This window comes from Thunnus thynnus, chromosome 19 (assembly GCF_963924715.1).
Source record: "Thunnus thynnus chromosome 19, fThuThy2.1, whole genome shotgun sequence".
NCBI lineage: Eukaryota > Metazoa > Chordata > Actinopteri > Scombriformes > Scombridae > Thunnus > Thunnus thynnus.
This window is the reverse complement of record NC_089535.1, coordinates 17660372-17681335: the sequence shown is the minus strand read 5'-3', so window position 1 is coordinate 17681335 and position 20964 is coordinate 17660372. Positions and strand designations below refer to the sequence as shown.

The 20964-nt window shown below is 39.1% G+C and overlaps 1 protein-coding gene across 1 annotated transcript; it reads right to left on the bottom strand.

Annotated features, from left to right (window-relative positions):
• Positions 1-8332: 8332 nt before the first annotated feature.
• On the bottom strand, positions 8333-20185 carry urm1 (ubiquitin related modifier 1). The gene is made up of 5 exons (XM_067574618.1): positions 20077-20185; positions 16594-16664; positions 11297-11378; positions 9244-9292; positions 8333-8671 (listed from the first exon to the last, which is right to left on the bottom strand). Exons 1-5 carry the CDS (start codon positions 20109-20111, stop codon positions 8603-8605), a joined length of 306 nt encoding a protein of 101 aa, XP_067430719.1. The 5' UTR covers positions 20112-20185; the 3' UTR covers positions 8333-8602.
• Between the last annotated feature and the right edge of the window lie 779 nt (positions 20186-20964).

The window sequence follows — 20964 nt, the reverse complement described above, 5'->3', positions numbered from 1 at the left end:
TTCGAGATTTGTTTTACAATCCAGCCTTTCATCAGTGTCCAAAGAACATGTCTAATCTCTGATGAGTCAACTCTTCTCACACTAAGAAAAAAAAAACTTTGCTCTTCACACTCACACAAATGTATGTTTCAGTAGTTTTTTCTTGACCCCAACAACATGTGAAGCAATCGCTTGTCTGTTTCAACGAACAATAAAATAACTGCATGTCTTCTGAACTTCACTGACCTCAAAAAATATTCACTCATACTGTAAGTGACAGTAGTTCGGCAGCACAAAAAGGTGCAAAAAAAAGTGAAATAAGAAATTGTGGGACACAGAATGAATTTGTAAAGAAAGCTAAAAATGTACTCCTTGTGGTTCACGGCCTTAAGACTTCTTTTGATATGTTTCTCTGAACTGCATTCCCTGCCTGTCTCCTTTAATACACCTGCTTGTGCATCATATCTCCTGCCTATCTCTAACATTTCTCCACAAAGCAGTCAGTACAGATGAACACTGTTTTCTTGCAGGATGAAGTTAGTGTGCTGCTGCTCCTTCATGAGGATATTTTGAGAGAATACAGTGTTCCTGCTGGTAGATATACAGATGTAGGGCTTACTGAGCCTGTTCAAAAACACCAATTTACCTCTTTGTCCATTTGACTCCTTATGTGTCTTTCCTCTATGCACTGCTTAAACATGCTTCCCACTAAATGTAAATGACATTCCCTGCCACAGCGTTGCTTCTCTCTCTCTCTCTCTCTCTCTCTTTCTAACCTCCCTGCTCTGCTCTCCATCCTCTATAGTCGTGCCCTAGCAGCAGGGAGGAGATGCCTTCACCAGGGGAGGTTTATTTTAAGGATTCCCCTGCTCCCTTTGTCCTCTCTCTCCTCTCCATCTCTCGACGGGATGGTTTCATAGCCCACCCTGCCGACTGGGCCTCCCTCTCCCCTGCCAGGCCTTTTAGCCAGCGGGTTAAACATTGATTTGTGAATGGAGGGAAGCACAGTGGCCCCTGCGTAGAGTGCAGCAGTCCCCTACTGTTTCTGTGTGTACACACACACACCCCTACTATACACCACCAAGACTAACAGCCAACATGAAAGCTACTGAGCTAAAAAGCCTTAATTCAACAACTGCGGATGGTCGATAGTGTTTCAATTTTCTTTGTGTGTGATGCTGTTTAGGCTTTAATAGTTTATTTGACTTTTTTTAAATTGCAATTTTCACATTCAGCATAAATTAAGCCCAATACAAACAAGTTAAGATGAAGAACTGAAGTAAAAACATTGAGAAGGATGCCAGGAATTGTTTTAACACTTTACTTTAAAGTGTTTCGTATCACCTAAAAAGGATCATCTCTCTGCCTGAACACCACTTGAAGATGTTTCACATCTAAAAGCCAAAAACATTTGTAGTAGTGCAATAAATCCCACAGATCATGTGCATCACTTGTAGAGCTGTCAGCAGCTTTTTGCCAAACACAGTCATCATTAAATCAAAGAACAAAATTCTGCAGCAGATGGCTGTTTTTACAATAAATGTTTCATGTAGTTACAAGGTAAAAAACAAAAAAACAACATTTGCACTGTGCGGCTGTTTCATGGTAGAAACTGAAAGTGTCACTCTTTAAATCTATAACCCTGAGGGAGAGACCATAAGTGAGGGATGTCAAGGTGAGAGTGAAAGTGGAACCTCTTGACTTATTGGGTTTCCCGCCTCTGGAAGAGTCAGGGCATGAAAAGGCAGAGAAAGAGAGAGGGAGAGAGGAGTGGAGATGGTGGGGTTTGCTTTTCACCACTCAAAAAAAAAAAAAAAAAGAGCAATGAATGAGTGACTGGCTGAATGAATGAGAGGCGGGCTAGGGCTGAGAGGGGCTCTGGCCCTGTGGATCAGCAGAGGTTAACTCGGCTTCTTCAGAGAGATGAAAAGGGGGAAAAACGGATAGAGCTTTAAAGAGGAGGACCCCCTGCGCCCGGGGCGGGATCAGTCAGGATGATTTATTAGAGAGAGAGAGAGAGAGAGAGAGAGAGAGAGAGAGAGAGAGAGAGAGAGAGAGAGAGAGAGAGAGAGAGAGAGGAGGCGTTTGTAAGCATCAAAACCTGCAACGCAAACGCAGCATTCAAAAGTGCTGATATGCACGACATGAGGATGGGCTTGATTCAAATCCTTCTTTCCAGTGATGCACAGAGCAACAGACCTCACACGTCTCACCTCCCGAACTGTACCCACATTTCGGAGAATTGAACGGTTTTACGCGTGAACAATAACGCTCTTGATAGACTATTATCACTGAGTCCAAAATGCACTTATAGAGGCAGAAATAGCTGTTTGATTTTTGTTATAAATTCTTGCAACTTTTTGTCTTTTAAATACTGAAACTGATCCCATTCGTCACTGTGTCCATGATTTAACCAGGTGCGTTTTTGCGCATTTTAAGATAAATAAAAGCACAGTTGCAACATAATAGGAGTTTATAGTGTAATAGGACATGTGCAATGCATTGCTCAGTCTATGCAAAAGACACTCTTCTAGACTTTTTTATTGACCTCTTATTGCATCTCTTTTTTTTGTATGAAACGGTCTGTATAAATAAAGTTGTATTCTTATCATAAGACAACACGTTCTCTGTCGCCCCATCAATCGTCTGTCACATGAGCATCATATAATTCACTCATTTTCTGTCACTCCGAACAACACTTGCCACAGAGGCCTACAGTAGGCTGCCCTCTCTGCTGCAGAATGGCTGCACATGGCGCTGAAGGCACCGCTTTATGTCCAAGTGCCTGGTTACAGCGTTGCACTAGTTTGCTCACACAAGAGAGGGGGCACAAGAGAAACACTAAACGTCATGCAGTGCGGTCAGAGAGTAAACAGTGTCGGGATTGTAATCTCTTTTTGGGTAGAAAATAGGGCTGTTGTGTCTTTAAGAGGGGCTGCTGGTTCCTCATCGCAGCTGCTGGCGTGTGTGTGTGTATGTGTGTGTGTGTGAGGGTGTGTGTGTGTGTGTGTGTGTGTGTGTGTGTGTGTGTGTGTGACATAGAGGACAGCCGAGATTCATTACTTAAGCAGTACAATGGACATTTATCACCCCGTGGTGTTATTCAAATTCAGTACCAAGCGAGGACCTTCTCCACTCCTCTCTCCGCCTTGCGTCGTGGCCGCAGCGTTTATTGTTGGAGCAGCGTAAGAAAAAGCCAGGAGGGCAGAGAGACATGCATCCAGTCAGCCAGTCAGTCAGTCAGTCAGTCAGTCCGTGAGACCCATAGAGGAAGGATGGAAGCAAGGAGCGTCTGTCCGGAGTGTAACGAAGCCCGCTGCTCTCCTGCCTGCTCCTCATCCTCTTTTTTTTTTTGGTCACCATCCGACGCTGCTCGCTGGGGGGCATTTGGACGGAGCAGAGAGATCCGAGAGAACGCACGACGTGGGAACTGAACCAAGGACGCACCAACGGGAACTAAGGGGTCTCCTTTTTCTTTCTTTCTTTTTTTTTTTTTTTTACATTTTCATCACCAGCTATAGAACACCAGAGGAAAGAAGATAAACGCTCCAGTTGTTTCTTCTTCAAATAGGAGAGGATTTTTTTTTTTTTTTAAATAAAATTAAATATCGTGGGGGAAAGCCATTGTGCATCTTGAGGCACTTCAATCTTTCCCTAAATAGATGATGACACTACACAGGTGCAGAAATGGCGAAACGTTTTCCTGGCATCTCGGACTTTAAAATGAAAAAAAAAGTCCCGTTGAGCTGTTTGATTCCTATGTTTGCCAGCTTTTTTTTTTTTTTTAAAGACACTTGAAACGTATGCGACTCTCTGGTGAACCAAAGGAGATGACATTTTACTTAAAGATGCGGTGGCCATTCAGCCATCTTAAGGGCCCAGAGATCTGGACAGACTTGGGGTTAACTTTACAACTAGCAACCAGTGCAACGGAGAGATAGTTATAATAGAAAAAAAGTAGAAACAAGTAGGGTGAATATATTTCAGAAAGCTTTCAAACAGCAGTAGAAAAAAAAAGTCAGAAAGTGATGGTGGCTGCAACAATGGCTTCTCAGCCTTAACAAACAACTGAAAAAAAAAACAGATGGACTTTCTTCTAATGTGGTGATCAGTCCAGCAAAGGGGATGAGCTGACATTTAATAAGGGAATGTGTTCAAGGATTTTGGATGTACTACTTTTGGGGGGGGAAGTTGCATAACAAGCTATATGTGAATGTTTTCCATCGAGGTTTAGTTTCCTGCTGCAACAGATTTTTTTTTTTTTTTTTCAAATCCAAGAGGCAATGCTGAGCAGTGAGAATGTCAAAAATAATGCACAGTGCTGCAACTCCCTGTCTTGTGGGGAGAAAAAGGGGAAAGAAAACAGTTGTTGGGTGTCAGACGCACTAGTCAATAGCTACTGTCAAAGGGCATTTAGGCAGCCGTAGCAGGTGCACCCATGGGCCTATACAATAACAGCCCGCGTGGACACTTGTCATTTACATACTAAAATGCTTAATTTCCTTCTCCTAATTTTAGAGGATACACAGAGTCTTTAGCGACTGATTGTCCAAACGCAATTCTTGAGTAAACTCCAATTCAACCCCAAGAATTGTGTATGGACATCTGTTGCTGCAGACTCGCATTCATCACTGCTGTCTTTGGCCACACGCCACATCAAGAATGTAGGCCTCCAAAAAAAAAAAAAACCCCACAAAGAAGGCTATAGGGAGGCCTTTAGTCTCGTTTTGTGTTGTAACTGTCTCATTTTCAGGTAAGACACACATTCGCAAATTTGCATGTTATGGAAAGAGAGAGAGAGAAATAAAAAAAAGACGCGCGACCGGGCCAATAATAAAGTGGAGGAAACCTGCTTCTGCCTCATGTTATGTGTTTTTCGGGATTCTCGGTTGTGTTTGGCCCGATTGGTATTTACACTTTGTCGAAGATCTAATCAAGACTGTTTGTTTTAAATGGTAAATATCGACTGGGAGCGTCGATGTATTGACTGTGTTTGGCAGATAGTAGAAAAGCAGTGAGTTGGGTGCTCGCAGAGAGGCCTGCATGCAGCACAGATGCACGCTGTGCAGGAGATGAGCAAAAAAAAAAAACCTGGACTATATCATTACATATATGAAGCAATGAGCAATGACTGTGAATACAAACGAAAGAGGCAGATTAAATATTTTTAAAAAATCGTTAAAAGATGCAGTTGGCTGTATAATAGTTTCTTAAATAATCATTTATTAATATATTAAGAGCCTATTTAGAGTCTATTAAGGCAAAGACAGAGTGCAACCTGCAGAAGGGCTCTTAAGCACACATACACGAGTTAAAAGACAATTATTAAAACGCGTTTTAGTGCTTCTAAAGCAGATTAAAAGGTAGTTTACTGAGTATAAGAAAGGTTTAAATACAGAAATAAAAAAAACACAAAACAAAACAGACAAGCACAGAAGAGGCCTGATGATTGATGCTGCCAAATCTCTGGAGCCAAACAGCATCACGTGGGATGCTTTCTGGCCCATTTGAAGGTTTTATGTTTTTACTTTTTTCATTGTTTGTGCTTCAAATAATTCTAATGATTCCTTTTTTTTGTAATGATAAAAAAAGAATAACCATTTAAACTAACATTACTCTGATAAATAATGAAATTTATTAGAGTAACGTTTTAACGGTTAAAGAAGAATATACAAAAATATTTGATCTCTTGAATATGTTTCTTGTCTAAAATGTTTTTTATACATGTGTTTTTTGTAAATTTTATTTCTCGTTTTATTCTCAGTCATAGCTTCATCCATTAATTTATAGCACCACACACACACACACACACACACACACACAGCCAACGTGTGTGCTGTTGTTGAACATTAAAGGCTAACCTTTCTTTATGCAGGAGATCAGTGCACCATGTTTACTGTTGTGCATTAATGCTGCTATGTCCAGTTCACTGGTATTTCTCTTATAGAGGGATTGTTTTTATTTTATTTTTTTAATTTCTTTACCCTTTTCACCCCTTTTCAGCACATTTGAAGCATCCAATTACAACCACGATATGAATTATTTTTTATATTGAAGCCTGTTCTTATCCCCCTGCGTGTTCCCCAAAATCAACATCAGCAGCATAACAGAAATGTGTTTCCCACAGAGACTTTCATTTTTAATAATAATCAGCAGGTTGCAGTGTTTTGTTGTAACAGAGCTTGAAGCATTTTGATGGTGGAGATTGATGCTAAAATAACTCTAATTAAGAGCTTTTCTTGGACATAAACTTTTGTGCCATCAACCCACTTTTCATTAGTTTGTGCAGCTTCAGTTGTATATATATTTCAGTGTTGTGTTCACATACAGACAACATGTCCTGGATAGTAGATACAGGAAACTGGACAGGCCAGTGGGTGCAATATAGGAAAACACGATGGAGAGCAAATTTGGCAACAGTTGCTTTTTTTTTTTAGCAGGAAAGCAAGCAGAAATGTGTCACTCTGTTTAGTAAATAATCTCAGAGTACATGAGAACATGGACAAAAAGCTTATTATTAAGATGTAATTAATAACAGTTTAAGTTTTACCAGCATAATCGAAATATTAGGGGTTAATATAGCCTATATTTTCCTTCACTTCAGGCTTTAATTAAAGGGAAACTTTTTCTCTTTTTTATAAATATAAAAAATATAGAAATATGCTGTAGAATATAGAAAACACAACAAAAAATAATGCTATCAGACTATTCTTTAAACCATATTTATTCCTGTAAATCTATTCGTTTCTTTACATTGGATATTGTTTACTTAATGACTGACTGGAGATCACAGGCACTTGTTATACACCGTGGTGTAACCTGAATTGTTCATATACGTGTGTGTGTGTGTGTGATCTCATAGTGAGGCCAGGTCACCATCTCTCCTGTTGAGCAGCCAGTCAGTCAGTCAGTCAGTCAGTTTGCAGGATCAGGTTATAACCCTGCATGAATCAGGTGGAAAACTCAACTAGAACCGAGTGCATAAAGGCTACAAACACTATTAATAAACTCAAATGGAAACTGAAAGGGACCTCATTTGTAGCACACGAATTATAGGAAACTATAGGGTGTATAGTATCATGCTGTAACAGAAGAGACATTTTAATAACAGTTTATAGAATATAAACTTTCGAAACCCTTGATGCTCTTAATATTCGGTCCAAATTATTAGAAATAAGGCTACATTTAACAGGACAGTATGCAAAAAGAAAGTTAAAGTCTCTGTCTCAGTGTCGTAGGCCTGCACTTGCAGACATAGTGCTACATTTTCTCCTCTAAACCCCTCACAGCCTCATTAGCATTTCCTTTCTACCAACCATTATCGGCCGGTTTCCCGTTGCAAATCGGACTCTACAACCGAGAAAAGGTTTTAGGTCGCCCCGAGCGTTCAGGGGAGGGCAGCCCGGAGGCTAGACCTCGACCTCCCGCAGTGGTCCTGTAGTTCACCCCCCCCCCATCCCACCCCACACTTCCCCCCAAACACACACACACATACACTCACTCCACCCCCCTCTTATGAATATTCCAGTTGAGCGGGGTTAGGATGGTAAAATCTCCCTCAAGTGATGGATCCTTGCAGACAAAATTGGGTTTTATGGTGACATGTTGAGATAGATCCGGTACTTTGTGAAATACACAAAGCCACAATGTAAATTTGGAATTTGTGAAACAAAATTTATTTTGGGGGGGAAAAAAAAATCAAAACATTGGCGAAACTTAACATTTAGCAGCAGAGACACACAAAAATATTTATTGCAAATAAAAATACTGTTTGTAAATGAAAGAAAAGGGTACAAGAGAATAGATTTTTCTTTAATTACACAACTGTTTATGACTGAAAATAGCCACTTATAAAAAGATAGGGAATAAACATTGTTGAAATATTTTTGAAAAAGATATTTTTTCAAATTAAGATTTTAATAGCAGAAATTATAATTGTGTACAGAAACTACTTTTAAAAAGATTTTTTTTTTAAATCAGGCACTCAATTAAAAAAAACAACTTTTCATCTCATCCCCTATTATGGGGGAAAACATGATAAGCAATTAGAATAAAAAAAAAACATTTTATGAAACATTTGGGTCATTTAGGACCATTAAAAAAAAGAAAAGATCCTTGTGGTGCTCTTAAGATGACAGTTTCATTATTTTCTTTTATATTCTAGTGAGCTGGAGGTCGTTTTGGACCTCAAGATAAGGTCACACTGTTCTTTACAGCCATGCTGGAAGTGAGGTTGCAGGGAGATGAGGGTTTACACACCGACTGTAGGTTTTTACAGTCACAACTGTGAGCTGACCAGTACAACCAAGGCTTCATACGACTGTCCCTTGGACCTGTCCGGTTTAAAAAAAAAAAAAAAAAAAAAAAAAAGTTGGTATTTACGCCAACGTCAGAAGAATTCCTGTCTCACAGGTTCCACATATTTCTTAGCAACCATCTCTGAATTCCCACTTTATTCCTGCACCAACATCAATCACCTCAGCTGTCACAGTGCAGGTTGATGGACCCACAGCATCCAATGGGGTGATGTTTTGTTGAGATGTGAAAGAGTGAGGAGTGCAGAGGATGTGGAGAAAAAGGCTGAGTCTGTTTTACAGAGATGTCAAAGATATGTTTGTATTTTCTATCCTCCATGAAGAGTAGAAATAAACACAACATTGTCTTGGTCTTGTAGTTGGTATTCCAGCTCCCCCTGAGGACAAGAACACACACAGAATATTCAACATTTCTCCCATTAAATCAAAGGAAAAAATATGTGTTTACCAATACAAATATGTGTATTACTCCCGTGTTCCCGTCGGGGGTCCGATCAATGACAAACTTTTCATTTCATTTACATGCTGTGATTGAATCAGCTGATTCAAATTGAGGCGTTCAGACTGTGTGTGCATGTAAAGATGTGTACAGATATGAGACCCCCGAGGACAAACTTGTTTTGCAGCTGCCTCCACATTATATGAAACATTAACCGAGTGAGAAAATGAACATGAATGTGCAGGTTAACATCCTAACCTTCACACTCACACAAAACACTCTTCCTCTTTCTTCATTTAAATGTTCACAGAAGCATTTTATGAGAATGTTTGTGTGCAGTGTGAAGACAAACTCTGCTGTATGCATGAGCTCATCATTTAACACTGAAAAGAGACAACACAGGTTGAAAGAGCTAAAAATAAAAAAGAAATTATGCATGTTTCTACACACACACACACACACACACACACTCTACACCATCTGACACTGAACATGGCTCCCACAGCTCACCATTAGCTCCCAGTCTGCATCATTGATAAGCACCAAAATCCCAGGTCTCCTGTGGGAAAAACACACCGTTTTCAGTGACAAACACATTTTCCAAAGGTAACACAGACCTGAACATACACAGACATGCATGAAAAAGATACAAAAACACCTCTACACATCACACATACAAACACATTTTATATAGATTAAGGAAAAAAAAAAGCAATCTGCATCCAGTATCCAGTAATAAAACATATATAAAAAACAAGTGTAAACATTTGTTCAAGTTGCAGTGAAATATGAATACTAAGTGACTTAAAGATTTTTTTTTACATAAGAGAAATAGGAAAACTAAATCTCAATTTTGTGCTTGAGATTTTTACTTTTTATTTTTTCGACAAATGTCAATTAAACCATACATATACATAAAAAATTACTAACTTAATTCCTACTAATTATTACTAATCTCAGGGTGCTCTTTCACTTCTTGGGGTGGTGGACTGGGACACAGGGGTAATTAATGTAGTGATGAAAATACACCTGAAAGTCACTAGAAAAAAAATAAAAGATTTTCTAAGTGAAATCTTTGGTCAAATAATATATTTCTTAATATTTATAGAAAAATTTAGTTGAGAGAAATTTAAAATTAAATCCGGCAATTACATTTTCATAATGTAAATGTAACAATATACATGAATAGTAAAAAAAACCCCAAACTACTACAAGATTACATTTGAGAAGATACACTTGCATCTTCTTATCTAGCAGTGTAAAGTGACTGCATGTGTGTGTTATGTTCATGTTACAGCCCATACTGGATCATAAACAAGGGCTTAGGAGTTATTGCTACTAATGTTATATGCATTTAAACTGCTAATATGTAGCACTACCAATCACAATTCTCAAACTGTTTTCTGGCTGACAAAGACTGGAAGTAAAGAGGATATTCTAATATGAGACATAAGTGGCTGGTGTAAAAGAGTAGAGAGTTTGCCGGTAAAAACAAACTGTCACTGGAAATTAATGGGGGCCCAAAAACAAAATACGTACAAGCTTTTTTAAAAAAAAAAAAAAAAAGCCCACCACCCTTCAAAAGAGGATAATGGGGATAACGGGGGGAGGGTAACAACAGGCACCTATAGGTGGAGGCTTCTTAACAGATGTTTGTGTGTTTTTTCTAAAAGCTACAGAGCAATTTAGGTAATGCGGATGACGAGATAAGGGCACGTCCCAAACAGATAGACGTCTCGTACTGTTCGAATGAGCTTCTATCCACCTTGTAGATGCAATGACGTCAATGAGAAAGGGCAACGTGAGAGGAACCTGTGCGTGCAAACATGCGCCTGCACACAGCGTGCATGCACACACACAAAAACCCGCGCTGTGTTGAGAAACGAACAAAAGAATACAAAAAAAAAAAAAGGGGCAAAGCTCGTAAACTAATCGCACGCAGTGACCTTAGATCTTTTCAAGAGATTATGACAAAACACCTTGATGATCGTTTGCTCAAAAAAAAAAAAAAAAAAAAAAAAAAAGCAGCCGACATAAAGTACACACAATCACACGCATCTAATCTATAAGGTTTATAGGTAGCCCAGCTTTTTCTCCATTCATTGGTTGGGTGATGCTATAAATAGTCCTGCACAAAGGCAGCTGTAAAAGTCAGCCAGTCCTATAAGGCTGCTGTGAGCTCTGGACCCACACACACATTTACACATGTGTATACACACACAATTGCACACAGGTAATCATCTTACTGAAACCTATAACCTCGAGGCTAGACTGTTTTTTTTTTTTTTTTCTCCAGCGTTTCAGCAGTTTTAAACTGCAGGAGAAATGCTTCAGAAAGCTCCTCGACTCACAGTCTACTTCAGTTTCATTCTCACATTTTCAACATATTGAAAGCTGCTCTTATTGAGGATTTTTTATATGTCACATCAGGCGTTTATGTTTTTTTTTGTACAGTGTATTTGCAGTGTGATATATAACATATCCTTCAAGGTTATATATTTTTGCACATAGATCAAGTGTGTGTCAAGTGCGCACACACACACACACACACACACTCACTCACACGGACTCTCCCTGGACAAAGAGCTCAGGCCGTTCCTTCAGCAGGTTCTGTTGGATCCAGACCAGCAGCTGCTTCATGTCCCCTAGAAAACACACACACACACACACAGGCAGACAACAGAGGTCACAGGTCAGGGGTGAAGGGTCAAGGTGCACAGTTCCAGCCCCCTTGGTCGATATGACGCGACAGAAGCACCAGGCGGGACAAGGCTGTGTTATATATATGTGTGTGTGTGTGTGTCTGTGTGCATGTATATGTATGAGTTTATGTGTGTGTGTGTTGGGTTTGGGGGGTGGTGGTGGGGGGGGAGACGACAGTGCAAAAGGGGGGGAGGGTTGGCTGATGTCAATGGCCAAGAGCGACTTTGTGCACCTTGGATAGAGAGAAATAAAAGTGTGTATAAATTTAAAGAGACTAAAGCAAAAAAAAAAATGTAGAAAACAGACTGATCTGCAGCTTGACTTGACAATATACAACATTCATCAACCACCGACATGTTTTGAAAAGGAAGGAAAAAAAATTGATCCAGACATTTTCAAACAGAATCTACGCTTAAAAATATCTATTCTTTTCCCTTTTCAGCCTCATTCTGGTGATATTTCTCAGTTCGGGGCTAATAAGAAGAGCTGCAAAAAAATCCAATTTCAGAATAATAATTTTCTTTGTTAGAGTCAAACACTAAATGCTTCTCGCCTGAGCTTGAATATCAGCGATGCTTGAATTTTCTATGAGTCTGACCTCTTGAACAATCAGATTGACCTTGTCTCAACAATAGGTTGAGCCTCACTCAGACCCACTGACAGCCACAAAGGCGAAGACAATGAGAGTTTTTAGGATAAATCCCCACTAAACATCTAACAATGAATATATTATAGTTGTGGCTATCATTAACATGAAGATTCAAGGTGGTGTGAGAGCCTTTGAGTGTTTGTGTGTGTGTGTGTGTGTGTTAGTGATTGGTGTGCATGTTTTCTTAAAATGGGGGGAAATAGTGTAATAATATGGGCAAAAATACATGTGCACAAATCTAATATTTTTCTCGTGACTATTTCCTGGATGTGCGGCTTGGGTGTGTGATCACAGCTGTCTGCTTAATGTAGCCCAACAACTCACGATGACACTTGAGAGCAGGACTACAATTGCACACACACACACACACACACACACACACACACATTAAGCATCAAAATGAACAGTCTCCATGACCAATTTACACAGGGACGAAAGAGCGGAAGAGATGAGGGATGGAAATGTAAAAAGGAGAGGAGAGAGTTAATAAACAAAGGAGAAGAAGAAGCGCAAATACACTTGAGGAGATCAAGAGGAAACAAGAGCAGCAGCAGCAGCAGCAGCAGCAGCAGCAGATGGAGGAGATACGAGGGGTAAGAGGATGACAGTGAGTCATCTCAAGTCAGGTGTAAGGAGAGCGGTGGAGCCGTAGCAGGTAGGCGTCAAACCGCACAGGGATTGAAGAGTTCAGCTGTATCAAAGGCAGAGCGAATGTCACATTAACACAGTACAACGGCTGCGGTGTTTACATGAAATACATACAGGGGAAAAAAATGATGCATGTTGGGGGGAAAAAACACAATGCAGATACATCACGTTTTTTTGCTCTTCTATTCTATCGACGATCCCATTTGATTCTGAATGCAGGCTTTGATTTATTTTGTATTTCTGTCTAATATGACTAGTGTCTGAAATCTGCTAAATATCTTCCTGTTGTTGTGCTTTAAATAGCAAAAATTGGGTCAACACATTTGACTAAAATGTTTTTTTTGATTTTCTGTAGAAGAATCATCTCCCCAAATTCAAGGTTCAATTTATTCATCCATTAAAAAAAATATATGAATTTACAGTGCTCCCATCCTAATGGTGACATAAACATGATCACAAAACGTAAAAATATAAAACATCCAGATGATAACGTCAAATAAAATAGAAACTCAAAAAAATACAAGATTTCTCGAGGCACATGCTTGATCACGGTGGCTATAAGGGTAACAGACCGTGTGGATGATATGCGATGTTTAAGGTGTGATGTGTGTGTGTGTGTGTGTGTGTGAAGCCGGTGTGAACAGTGTTCAGGTTAATTGCAGTGCTTTCGGGCAGCTGAGTAGTTTTCTACGGGTCCAGGCCTCCATTAAAAAAAAAAAAAAAAAAAAAAAAAGACAAATACCTCCCCTTCCAACACACACACACACACACACACACACACACACACATATAGTAGGGCAGTGAATATTGACCTGCACCTCTGCGGGGCTAAAAACAGAACTAATCACTACAACAGTCATAACTCCTTCTTTTGTGGTGACTCCTTTCTTTGCTCTCTCTCGGCCTTTGACTATTGGTATTTTTCTCCACCATTACCCCTCATTCGCTCTTTCATCCTCTCACTCATTTACTTTTTCATTTGCTTTCTCTCTCTCTCTCACACACACACACACACACACTCATTCCTTCATAAAAACCTGCTCTCCTCCCCTCCTTCTCTTTGCCTTTTCTTTTATTTTCCCCTCTCCAAACACACACACACACAAGCAAACATGTTAAAAGTTGCACATAGAATATAAACCGGTTGCCTTAGCTCTATACACAGGTTAGTAATAATTCAAACTCAATCAATTGAGCTTGCTTTTTTAAAAGAAACAAGTCATCAGGTCCTTTTAATAGCTTTCTTGTTAAAAGGTTACACACAGGACTACAAATTTTAATCATCAGTACTCTGAAGCAGGCTGATAGAAATGAACTGTGCTGTATAAAAGATGAGACGCTGTAAAGAAATTAGGAGTTGGAGAGGTGAAAGCGAAGAACAAGGACATGTTGAGACTGAGAGGTGATAAAAGAAAATGAGCGAACAAATGGACGAGAGAGAGGGGGGAAAATGCGTCACAGACTCCTAATGCATCTTGGGATGGCTGCGTTGCGTGGGTGGAAAGGAGACATGGAGGGGAGGGAAAAGGCGCCATTTTGACGCAGATTCAAAACACTTCCCGCTTCTCTTTTGTGCACGCACTTTTTCCCCCCTTTCGTGGCCTTTTGCTTTTCTGTCTTCGTGCGATTATGATGGTCATGTGAAAGAAGGGGGGGGGGGGGGGCTATCCATCTTTCTGCTGATGTGTGGCGCAAAAACTGTGTGATCCTTAGACCACGGGGGTTTTGTTGTGTGTGTGTGTGTGTGTATGAGGGAGAGTGAGAGTTAGATAGAGAGAAAAAGAGAGAGAGAGAGAAAGATTGGGGGTGGGGTGTTTCAGTCGAGGGTCATCAATCACTGGTTGGGGTCAAAGAGAAATACGAAGGATTCAGAACCAATTATATCTGCCTTCACTGCCCCCCTATGTACTCTCACTCACACACACTCTCTCTCACACACACACACACACACACACACAAGTAAGGTGAAATTTGTTCCGAGAAACATTTACAGGATCAGCAAACCTGCCAGGCACACAACCAGTCCAGACTTAAGATCAAAATAAGCAAATGCATCGCGGAAATTTTATGTAAAAATGATCCTGTGATGTCAAAATTATGTGCACTATATGGCGAATATTGGGGTTTTCTATTATCTGTGTCATGCACACATATGAACACACACACACACACACACACACACTCGGCTGGTGCAGCAAGGTCATATCTTCCTGACATTCCCTGTTCTGGTCAACTTTTGTCTTTTTGTTGTCGTGGTAACATCAGCGCCGTGGTTGAACACCCTTTGTTTAGTCAAATTCCAAAGACACATATTTCTCTCTCATTGTCTCTCTCCGTAAAACACACACCCCATTATTTTAACCTCTTGGAAACAGATTTCACACAACTTTTACTCTTCTAAAAATGCCTCCTCTTTTTTTTTCTTTCTAAATGACCCGGGTCCTGAGCTGGGTTTGGGGAATAAAAGTCCGCTGCGGGCAGGTTTCTCCTCGGCTCCGCTAAACTGAATCCCTCTGTCAAAATCAAATCGAATCAGTTTGGATCCTGAGGTGAAAAAGTTTTTATGAACTGAAAATTGAGTATGTGCTTACCAAGTCGGATGAAACTATCCTAGATAAAAAAATAACTGAGAGCTCTGTTACCCCAAGCGCTCTCTTGCAACCCCCAGAGGTGACATAAACTTCCCCTTTACACTCTTTAATTTCATCATTGCTTTATGGAGCAGTACATGTATTTCCATAAAATACTGTCGTAGCAGTGTTATAACCACTAAAATACATACAGTTGATACAACCCTAAAGCAAAAATAAGGTATATCACAAGCCACAGATTGCACGCTCCCTCCTCAAATCCTACTGCGACCATATCATTAATATTTCATTTCCAGAAGTCCAATAAAGCTACTGTGTGTGGCCATTATGATCTAAAAAATATCCTTTGCACTATTACAATTATTTTTATATAAAGACTGATACAATATTGATAGCTTTTTGTGATGTATACGTAAGATCACTGCTAATTGTTTCCAAACTATTCTGTAGGTAATTAAACACACAACAACACACAAGTTCTTGCAGCCAAAAACCTCAGTGACAGGTGTGTATGATCAAAAACCAAAGAATCCTGCACACTGTTGATCACTGTTGATGAAACTGAATTCAATGAACGGCAAAAATGTTGTTAATAAAGTGAGTGTAACTGATCGACAGTGTGCAGAATTCTTTGGTTTCTCCCAAAAATTACAAAACATTCTTTATTGACAGTACCAGTCAAAGGTTTAGACACCCATTCACTGCATATGCATATTTCAATGCATTTATAATTTAATTTCAGTACGTTACGACAATCAACTTCAAAAGGCTGCAAACCTAATCTGTAGTATGTCATAAATTCTCAGATACTCATATCTGGTTTTATTTGTGTCCATTTATGAATATCATCGCATGGCAATGCAATTAAAACATGGATATATTTGAAAAGTTTGCAGAGATGCTGCATTCATGTGCAGGTGGATAGAGGATGGTTTAATCACACTGCAGTAACAAGGAGTTAGAAAATCAAAACGTGAAGATAAATAACATGCAAATATGGATATTGTGATCACCATGTAAGTACACATTTGTAATAAATAAACTAAAGCTTGCAGAAACACTGGAATGGTCCTTTAATTATAAACAAAACACGCATAAGGAACTTTTCTCATCCACGGGCTTCCTGTCACCACATGTGTCTTACACAGTGAACCAAATATTTACTTTAAAAACAGAAAATCTTGAGAACATCACAGTTTCATTTAGACCACTGGAATGCATTAAGGCTCTAATTATGACACAGACAGACAGGTGACAGGTGATACTCACAAGGTTCGGCCTGGCTTGGAAGAGTGACATGATGTTCCTTCACGCCATTAAAAAGCAGCTCTGCTCCTCCTCTGGACAAAACAAGAGTGAAACAGATACATAAATTGTGTGTTTTTGTGGCATTTAGTCAGTTGTCAGGGTTCATAATGAGTGTGTCAGTAACACCGGTGGTCCACTATGCCAGTCTAATTAACTTCTTCAAAAAGAAAATACACCTCAAATGTTATAAAAGCAGTTGACAGACACATTGTGGTATTTTTTTAACACAATACAGGAAGAGCTAGTTGCTGTTGCTGTTTAACATACACATTAATAACTCCCATGAGGAGCATCAAGATGACAAAAGTAAAATCAGAAATCAAGCTTGAATTCTTATCCCCATCATCAAGAGAAAAACACCTTTAGAGATATATCAACACTTAAACAACACACATAAATGTCAGTGATCTAAACAGATGCCAGGATTAAATACATAAAACCTATTTACCCTAGTTTTCATTATTCTGAGCTTGTGGCGGTTTGTCCAGACAGAGAGAAAGGTTTTCTGTATTATTTGTGCATCACGGAGGAAACTGTGGGTCTCGGAAGAAATCGTTAAAACATACTGGCAGGAGGTTCAGGCTGACAGATACTCAGGAGACCAATAGAGGACTTTGCAAGACGACTGCTGCACCACACGACTCTCAAGTCTCAAGTCTGACCACTATAATGACACTAGTGACACAGTGTCTGAACATTTTCCATCTGAATCTGTTTTAACGGTGTTAGCTGAGACAAAGTCCTTTCGGTGCTGAGGCCTTATAATTAAATACTCTTGCAGTAGAGCTAAGTTTAGGCAACATGACAACATATACCATCAGAGAGATTTTGCCATACATTTATACTGTATCAGCTATCTCTTTTATATCACTGCTTGTATTAAGTCATTGTGAGCAATGTTGTAAATCACTGAGCAGGGAAGCTTTCTGACAATATTGGATTTTTATAGCAATGTGATGACGTACTTTCATTTGTCAGTTTTTTTTAATTTTCTAGATCAGCCAAAAACTGACATTCCTGTCTGGTTATGTTATTCATTCATATTATTGCAGTTTATTTTCAAGAAAATTGTGTATATTAACATGTATATAGATATTGTGATATAAAATGACATATACCATGATAGAGGATTTTTTGCATCGCCCACTCATATGTGTGGCTGTCTCTTGCTGTCTTTTTTTTATTGTTCAGGGATTTTACCAAATCAAAACTAGAAACTTTAATGTTTAAGTCTCAAGTCAAGTAAAGTCTTTATGGAAAGTGTATCAAGTAAGTCAATTCTTACAGTGGACAAGGCAAAGTCAAGTCTCAAGTCTTCATTTTTGTGATATAAATCTGACTGCAGTCAGGTCTACAGCTCTGGAGGACAGTGGTTGTCCTTTGACTATTCAGTTCAGTGGTTATGTTCAACTTGTTTCATTCTTTATAAGGTTGTTAATTGCTCGATGTTGTTAGAGAGATGCTCCATACTTGCAGCTTCAATGTTGAGTTTCATGTCATCTGTGCAAATGAAGAGGTATACAGCATGTTTTACCAGACAGACTTGTCACCTCTAGATGAGCTGCAGGAGGAACCAGGAGAGGTGATCGGTCCTACAAACTGTGCTACTGAGATGAATGGTCTCTGTGCATGTCATGGTCCAAAATAATCCCACTTTAAATGTTTTACAGGCTTCAAAGTGCAGCTTGGATATACTGAGATGTTAAAAGTCAAGTCAGTCAGCTGCCAGCACTGTTCATTGTTGTTATGTTATACATCGTTTCTGTGTAATGTTATATGAGTTAGTGAGTGTTTTCTCTCCTCTCATTCTCTCTTCATAAAAAATGTTAAATCAGCATCCAATCTCTCTCAGATTAGAGACAAGTAGCGACTACATCACGATGGATATGTCATATCAACAACCTTAAAACTGGCCAGCACCTTGCCCCGTCTGTTTATTTTCCTTCCATTTTTCATTTATTTGACTCAAGACCATAATCACATGGTATGGAGCACAAACAGAACATACAATAATAGTAAAAAGATAGCGCACAGCACAGCTAAAGTACAACAAATGTTACCTAACCAAAGACAAGACATTCTTTAAAAGGCCCCTATTTCACAAATTACTTCTGGTTTATCTGATTGTAATAACAAAATTAATAATAGATGGGCAGTTTGAATAATATTCTGGCAATTACCTTCCTCTACAATTCATTATGCTTGCATTCTTACACTGTAACAAAATTCATTGTTTCTCTCTTTATTTAAGTGACCTCAGCACTGCGTGTGATTCAGTCACGTAGCGCTCCCTACGAAAAACGTAGAGGAGAAATAAAAACATAATTTTTCTCAAGTTATACAGCCGCGGGTTACAGCTTCAAATACATTTTCGTAATCCCACAGATGTTTACTGTCTGTCTGGAATAATAAAAATGTTTGCCAGGGGCGAAAACAACATTTAAATCCAACATTTCCGCCCTGCTCCCCCTCTTCGCTGCTTTAGCTACGGTGTTTCAATTTAAGGAGTGACCGTGTTAACTGGTGACTTCCGGCCGAATGCGTCCGTGGTTGTCGTGGTGACGGCAACTGTGGAAAACACGAACAGACCACGTAGGTGTCTTCCTCAAAGCCTTAAAATTCTCTTCAATTGAACGTTCAATACAATATATATTCGTCTGGTCCTTTTTGTCTTACAACAAGAAGCGTTCACATTCCATAAACGTACTTTTTATGTGGAGAAAATATAAATTAGCAGAACAGCTAGCGTCTTATGATGAATTTCACACTTATACAGGTTAATTGGTTGAATGTGGGCCACTTTCCGATCGAGGACAACGGTAGAAAATCCGAAGATAGGCTACGGTTTGTTTCCACATACTAAGAAATTTCACGAGAGGTGAATGCGTTTAGCTGAACACAACTTATTTTACGTAAACTGTTAGCGTAGATAACAAACACAGATGAGTATGTATTTAAAACCGATTTAAGTAAAATTGAAGGCTGTTCTGTTCGTTTTTTCCGACTGCTGTTGTCACTACGAGCAACCACGACGCTTTCTGCTGAGAGTCACCAGTTAATACGGTCACTTGTTAAACCGTAACACCAGTCGAGGCTCAGTCTGTATAAATGTTGGATAAAAACGCTGGTCTGGACCCGGGAAGATATTTAATAATTCCAGGCAGACAGTAAACTTGTGTGCAATCATGAAAACAAACTAAATTCGATGATAAGGTTAAAAATACAACGTTTGTTTACACCCAAATGTTGAACTGCGCACTGACTAATGCCACTGAGGTCTGGTTACACTGTCACTTACACTGATTAGAGGTCTGGTTTAACTAAACGAAGGCTGAAGGTACACAAATAACCTGCTACAGCGGTCATGTAACGTATTGCTTCCACATAACTACCGCCAGGACACGTAAACAGGTACAATAAACTATCAGCTTTAAATTCGCCTACCCAAACTCCAGATGAATCGCTACAGATGCTGCCATATTGTCAGCACGTGCAGGAAGTAGTAGGGTAGAGAACGGGAAGTGACGTAGTTAGACGCGATCATCTCTTTTTTTCTACTCGGTGAAGAGGAGCAAGAAGAGGTTTTATACCTGTAAAACTGAAAGATACCTCTGTTTTTAAAAATAAAATAAAATAAAATAAAAAAATAATTAATAAGTAATAATAATAATAATAACAATAATAATGTTCTGTACTGTTATTTTTTATAAAGTTTTGTTTTAACAGTTAAATCCCTTTACTATATGTATAATACTTTATATTGAGATGTTTTTTCTCAGTGATGCTAAGGAGCTTTTTAGGGGGGATTCACCTGATGAGTCAAATTTTCCTCACATATTAAAATTTTTAATAGATAAATTATGTGTTTTATTTATTTATTTTCTCCCAGAATTTTACTACATGTTTTTGAACTTGAGCATGTAGCCCAAGCATTTTTGGACCTCTGACCTCTGGAGGTCTGCTCTACAAACAATATTTAGTTGTGCTTCTGTGAACTTCAGGGGTCAGTATTATAAATGAAAACTAGAATTTTGCAATCTGTCCTTTATCCCTGTTTTTGAATTGTAGGAACATGGACAGAATTATACTTTTCAAGACAGAATTTAATTTTTTTTTTTTCCTGTTTTGACTGAGTACCACATTTTTATGGAACTCTTGGACTTTTGGTGTAAAGGGTAAAATAACCTGATGCCCTTATAAGTCAAAATCTGCCTTATGATGGTGCCCCATTTATAACTGGACTAATTTATAGCAGTGGTTCTCAAAGTGGGGTCCGGAGACCCACAGGGGTCCTTGAGGGGGTTCCAGAGGGTCCCCAGCAAAAAGGAGAAT

What these genes read in the sequence shown, in the direction of transcription:
- urm1 (XM_067574618.1), bottom strand. Translation starts at nt 20,111, where the DNA reads ATGGCAGCATCTGTAGCGATTCATCTGGAGTTTGG. An exon ending in GCGATTCATCTGGAGTTTGG is followed by an intron (nt 16,665 to 20,076) that starts GTAGGCGAATTT and finishes TGTTTTGTCCAG; the next exon opens with AGGAGGAGCAGAGCTGCTTT. An exon ending in TCCAAGCCAGGCCGAACCTT is followed by an intron (nt 11,379 to 16,593) that starts GTGAGTATCACC and finishes TGTGTTTTCTAG; the next exon opens with GGGACATGAAGCAGCTGCTG.